The sequence below is a fragment of the Elephantulus edwardii genome, unplaced genomic scaffold, assembly GCF_000299155.1.
Source record: "Elephantulus edwardii isolate Elephantulus edwardi_28Jun2011 unplaced genomic scaffold, EleEdw1.0 scaffold00019, whole genome shotgun sequence".
NCBI lineage: Eukaryota > Metazoa > Chordata > Mammalia > Macroscelidea > Macroscelididae > Elephantulus > Elephantulus edwardii.
In genome coordinates, this window is record NW_006399769.1 from 8,119,654 (window position 1) to 8,126,071 (window position 6,418).

Genomic DNA, 6,418 nt, shown 5'->3' on the forward strand with positions numbered 1-6,418 from the left:
GCTGACTCTCACCAGTGGCTATGGATGAAGTCACAGGCGATTTTCAGCCAGCGCCTGTTGAATAAGTAAATATCTTTTGAGGAAGAACTAACAAGTTATTAGTTAACTCTTATAGAACCATCAATATATGGAAGGGCTCTGATGGCTTACTGGTAAGAAGTTGCACTGCCAACCCAAAGGTAGGTGGTTCGAATCTATCAGCCGCTTTTCAAGAGAAAGATGAGCATTCTCCTCTCATTTAATTTATAGTCTCTGAAAACCTACTGTAGGGTCAACAATGAGTTGGTTCAGACTCAACAACACGTAACAACCACAGTACAATATACAAAGGCACAGGTATGGAGATGGGACATGTTTTGAATGGTCTTGTGATTTTGTTTCTCCACAGATGTGGTCACTCACGCATCTACCGGTCCCGTGAGATGGCAGCTCGTGCCCTGGTCCCGTTTGTTATGATAGACCAAATCCCAAATACCATCCGAATGCTGTTGACCAAACTTCCAGACTTCGCTGACCAGTATTTCCGGCAAAACCATATTCATGGTACACTCCTCCAGGTAAGTATTGCCATCAAACCGTGAACTTCAGTGTCTACTGTCCAGAGTTGAAGATTTGATGCAAACTGTATCTATAGAGGCATTTCCTGAGTGTGTTTTATTCATCACAACTTGAGTACAGTAGAATACTGGGATTCTGCAGATCATCTTTTTCATGAAATCTTAGGTTTTCCATAGTATATTCTCCCCTTTGAACCTATTGACTTTTTGGGACTCAGTAATGTTTTATATTTTCCATCCAGTATTCTTGAAGATTCTTTTAGGTCATTCCATGTTCCAGGTAAGTGTGAGCATTCCATGGAAGAGAGCTTAACCCAGATAGCCTCTTAACATGTCAGGAACAGCTTGTTCAGGAGCACAAAAACAAATAGTACATCAGATGAAAATATCAAGCCTAAACCCAGCTATTCTTCTGTGTTTTGCAAAATATAACTTTTTCTTTAAATTTAATTTATTTAGTTATTGAAAATATACACTACAAAACATAGACCAATTCAGCAGTTTCAGCATGTACAGTGTAGTGACACTGACTGCAGTCTTTATATTATATTTTGAGTTACTGTTGTCAACTTGATCCAGATTAGATAATGCAGAATATACTTCTACATTTTGAATAAAAAGTACATTTGTTTTTTATATTTATTTAACATTTCTTCCAAAAAAGAGTAAGCTACAACAAGTGAGTAAGATGTTGATGCACCATTGAAATTACTCTTTTTAATACTGTCTAAAAAGGAGAAATGGGACATAAAGGCACAGGGCTAGGAACATCTCTCCAAAACGGCCAGAGGGAGTGGGAATAATACAGCCCTTTAACTCCCTGGAGCAGAAAACAGATAGAGCCTGTAGCCCATCCCCATGGTGCCTGTAGAACCCCACCAACAGCAAGAGGTTCTTTTACTTATTTCTGACTCACAGATTCACAGTTTTGATACTAACAATGGGATTTATTAGAGAAGGAAATTGAAGAGTGGGGGAGGCAAAGAATATCTCATAATACAAGACCAGGTTCCAAGGTCCAGGTCTTCAATTAGACCAGGCCCTGAATTCAGTTTAGCAGTCAAATCCAAATCATCCAGCAAGCTTTGCTTCAGAGTGGTTATAAGTCAGCTTCTCCTTCAAATATCCAGCAAGAACAACCAAACTTTTAACTGCAGCCAGCTCAGATGCAAGAAACCTCAGGTCACATCTTGCCATTTTCTCCACAGCAGTGCCAGTCTTTCCACCACCAGGGTCTGGCCCTCACTAGAGTCTTGCCACTACAAGCCTTGCTTGCCTCAAGTCTTCCTGCCCATTTTTGGAAGCACTCTTTTACCTTAGTCCCACAGCTGATGCTGAATTGCAAGGGCATTCTGATTTTTAAGACTATGTCTGCAGTTAAAGTATCTGGAGACCAGAGGTGGCTAACTAGTGGCTACAAAAAGCCAACTTTCAGGCTAACACCACAAATCCTTACTAAACTTGGGGACAGATGGTCCTGGTGAAATATGCTATTAATATGACAACTGTGGTCACCCACAGTGGGACAAGGACAAAGGTATAATGAAATTGTCAGAGTTTTGTCCATGATTTATGAGTAGAGTGAAGAGATAGCCTTGACTTTTAAATCTGTGTTGTAAGCCTCAAGTCTATGCCTCTGACATAGGAGACATTTGTAAATTAGTTATTAGTGCAGGATTCTGGAGACTAATAGCATGCTATACACCAGGACACAAGCAGGGGCTCCAGGTTGTTAGAAAAGGCAGAACATGCTTCCCAAAGAAAGTGACATATAAGCAGAGAGCAGAAAGTAGCTAAGTGTATCCAGGGAAAGAGGCTCATTCGTGGAGAAAACAACATATAGGAAGACCCAGAGAGGGCTGTCACCAAGAGGTTGTCACTTGTCTGTCTGATCTCAAGAAATCTTTAAACCTTAAAATTTATTGAAGATCCCAAAAAGCTTATGTTTGCATGAGTTACTATGTAACAAGTTTTAATTGAATTTAAACAGAAAAAGTTTTAGAGCAGTGGAATTCAGAAACACATTCTGAGTTAGCAGTTATAACATACTTTGTATTTGGAAATCACTCCTGTGCACTTAGGACAGTACTAGAGTGAATGAAGATGCCAAAGTGTTCTGATCATTTTGAAAATAGTGTGATGGTCTGGACTTCCTGAAGGGATTGCATAGTCTCTCTAGGGTGTAGGCTGTACTTTCAGATCCTCTGATCTGTGTATTATATGTAATAGATCACTGGTTGTTTTTGCACTAGACATTTTTGTATGGAACTTAAAACTCTCATCTTCTTGAATCTTCACTATATCCTTGTAATGAAGAGAGGTGTACAGGTCATTTTGGTTTAAAGACCGAAAGAACAGTGTTTACTCAGTCAAATGAATTACTTCTCTTGATTCTGTCAGGCTCCAGTCCTTCTCTTAAGGGATACATCTGGCACAGATGAGTAATACAGAGCAGGTTTTCAACATGTGACCCACAGTTTCTGCACTATTTTAGAAGGAAAGGTTTGGTTGTCCCAAGGACATCATCCATCAGATTCTCTTGACCATCCTGTGTGGGCTGAGCTTTGTCAGAGGGCGTACAGGTAGGGTTGCTTCTGGTTCTTCCACTGGCTGTATATATGGACCTGCCAGCCTGGTCGCCTACACACATCACTGAAGGTGTGGCTTTTTTTTCACCACTCTGTCCAACAGCAGTGCATCATCTTTTAATCTATCTCTGGACTACTTTTGATATTCACAAATTCGCTAATGCTAGACACAATATAAAATGTGAAAGCACTCTAAAAAAGTAGACGTCTTATGACTGAATTAGTTGTGACAGTTCGTTCCCCTTATACTTCAGTGTTGATGAGATGAAGAGCTTTTTGAAAAAAGAACTGCAATGTCTGATATTGTGTTTGTGATCTATCAAGCAAGTTACTGCCTTTACCTCAGTTAAAAAAAAAAAAAAGGAAGTCAAGAGCTTGTGAAAAGTCTTTTTGTCTGTTTACTTGGTTTACTTTTGTCTGACCATGTTATTATTTGTAGGGAAAGCATAGGGGTTAAGGTGGGGAGGGCTTCCTTTGACAGTTTATAGATTTCTCCTCCACATAAAGTAACCTTTGAAATCAGTCAAAGGTCTGCACCTGGAAAAGACATTTTGGGATTGAAGGGAATGGTAATCTCCACGGGATGTGGAGAACCAGCTAAGTAAATACAAAATTGTTATTTTTTTCAAAGGCAGGAAATCATTTCCTAATCAGAAAACAAATTCTTTCACAGAACATTTTTTTAAATTATACAGTTTTACTTCTTTGAAACACTGTTTACATATATGTATCAAACCCTAAAGTATTTTTCTATAGCATACCTTGAAAACAAGAAATAGGCTGATCTGTGAATTTTCTAGACTATGGGAGAAAAACTCAAATTATAGGACATGTGGGGAAAAGGAAGAAAGACACGTGGAATTCATTTCCTAATCATTTTAAAAACCAGAGATTCTCAATTACAGTGTTGAAATGGATACAAGTCACATACATCAGAAAAGGTGAGATTATGTAGCAGGTTCCTAAGAACCGGTGATAAGTGACATTAAGTTTCAATAAAGACTAGATAAGACCCATGGACATGACCTCATTTCAAACCAACACTGGCAGTGATATTCTGCCTTTCTAGTTCAATTAACTGTCTGTTTTTGTGGCCAAAACTCTACAGGTTGAACACATAACGTTGTTGTTATGTGCCCCCTTGAGTTGCCTGTGATCCATAGCCACTCTAAGTATAGCAGCTCTGAAGCCTGCCCTGTCCTGAGCCAGTCTCACTGATTCTGACACATCTACCCCCATTGCCCCAGTTATTTTATCAATCCATCTTATCTGAAGTCTTCCTCTCCTGCACCATCCCTCCATGTTTCTGAGCATGATGTCTTTCTCCAAGGACTGGTCCCTCCTGGCCACAAGCACAAAGTGTGTGAGACAGAGCTTCAGAATCCTAGCCTCTAAGGAGAAACTTTATTTCTCCCTCTCCAAGACAGACTTGTTTGTTTTTCCTGGCTGTCCATGGTATGTTCAAGACTCTTCTCCAGCACCGCAATTGGAAGGCATCGATTCTTCTATCATTCTTAGTCATTGTCCAGCATATGCACTGCAAGTAATTATGAAGACCATGGCCTGAATTAGGCACACCTTAGTTTCTAGACTGACATCATTGCTTTTCAGTACTCTGGAAAGGTCCCTGACAATAGATTTTTCCCAGTGCAATTCATCTTTTGATTTCTTGAATGCTGTTATTAAGAGTTTTGATTGTCCAGGAAAATCATATTATAGCTCAGAAAGTTCTCTGGTGTCGCTGTCCATTCGCTGGCAACTAACAGCGACACCCCAATGGGGGTAAGCACTACAGAGACACACCACTCCAAGAGAGGAGCAGAGAGTCAATCCAGCTCAATTCTATTGGGATCTGCAGTGCATTTATATAAACAGGAAGACAGGGTAGGGTGGGCTTACAGACGTGAGACATGCGGATTGGATAGGAGAACCTCAGCCTCATGCAAACCACTCCCAGCTCAACAGACGTGGCAGCCATCTTCCCAGGTGGCGAGCTTTCTCAAGCTGGTACAGCCATAACACAGGGGAGCTTTCTCTATCCCGTATTAAAGGCTGTTGGGAGGCTTGCACTTATCTGGAGTTTAGGCCATCTGTCCTGGCCAGAGGCCCTCCCTTCCTCCTCAACTTTCCCCAACACTCTGGTATTGAGGAAGCTTTTGAGCAACAATCATGCGGAAAGAGTCTAATACCTTGGAGACTTCTGGCATTCATACCCCAGTGTGAAGTGGACATTTACATTGAATTTTTCATTTCCTGACTACTTCTATATCTGCTTCTATAAATGTATAAAAGCTAATTCTGGCTTCTTTTTTAAAAAGTAAACTATTTTGAGTGGCTAAATTATCATAAAGTTGAGGTAATTTTACTTGTATTGAAATGAAACTGTTCTGCAATTTTCTGAATATTCTAGGCAAAAGTCTGTTTGTTTTTCTGCCCATTTGATGTAAGTGATGAGCCTCTTTTCACAGACCCCTGTGGAGTTCTAAACATAATCTACCCTTTTCATCTAATGTTAACTGTAAAATGTGGCTTATTCACCAGCAGAACCTGTTGAACACTTGGTTCACTCGTTTCCCCTAAATCTGCCTGTTTGGAGCCTTGATTTCTTGTACTTAGAGAATTGTGACTGAGTCAGACAGATTCTACATTTCTTCCCGTGAAGTCAAGCAGTGCTGTTTTGTAGTTGAGATAACATGGAATAGTAGCTACGGATAGACCACATACAACACATTGAACATCTGCTGCAGAGAAGTAAAATTAACCTTTACTGAGTGCTTTCTGTATTTCACATGAATTACATATGATTTCTTTTTTTTTCTATAATTATATTTTATTAATTTTCATAAACATTTACAGAGATTTTGGGCTTCCACTCATTCACTGCCGCACCACTCTCTCCACCCTCCTCCCAGTCCGCTCCCGTCCAGATGCCACAGTGCTTGCCAAAGCCAGTTCCGATCAATCCTCCCTGTCAGTGTATCCCTTGCCACTCCCCACCACTCCTCCCTGAGAGAGACCCCACCCCGAGTCACAAGGAAAAGGGGACGGCGCATTCTCCCAGCTACTTCCTGCTGAAAAGGGATGTTGTGGGCCTCAGGGTGAAGATCCTCTCTCACCACTCCAAAGGGCCCCCTTGGCAGTAGGAAACACACAGACCACTATGGAGATTGATTTTGGAATTCAGATGCACTCCCATTGATCGTGCTTGACTGTACACGTACATATCCTTCAAGATGTATCATGGGGGTGTTGCAACCCAGAAGACACAAATTT

At 40.7% G+C, this 6,418-nt stretch overlaps 1 protein-coding gene across 1 annotated transcript in view; it reads left to right on the top strand.

The window, feature by feature from the left end:
• THADA (thyroid adenoma associated) overlaps positions 1 to 6,418 on the top strand; it is a 588,067-nt gene that overhangs the window by 342,676 nt on the left and 238,973 nt on the right. Inside the window, exon 28 of the mRNA XM_006882320.1 lies at positions 389 to 557. Within this exon, the coding sequence (XP_006882382.1) occupies positions 389 to 557 (169 nt within the window). The remainder of the gene's footprint in view (positions 1 to 388; positions 558 to 6,418) is intronic.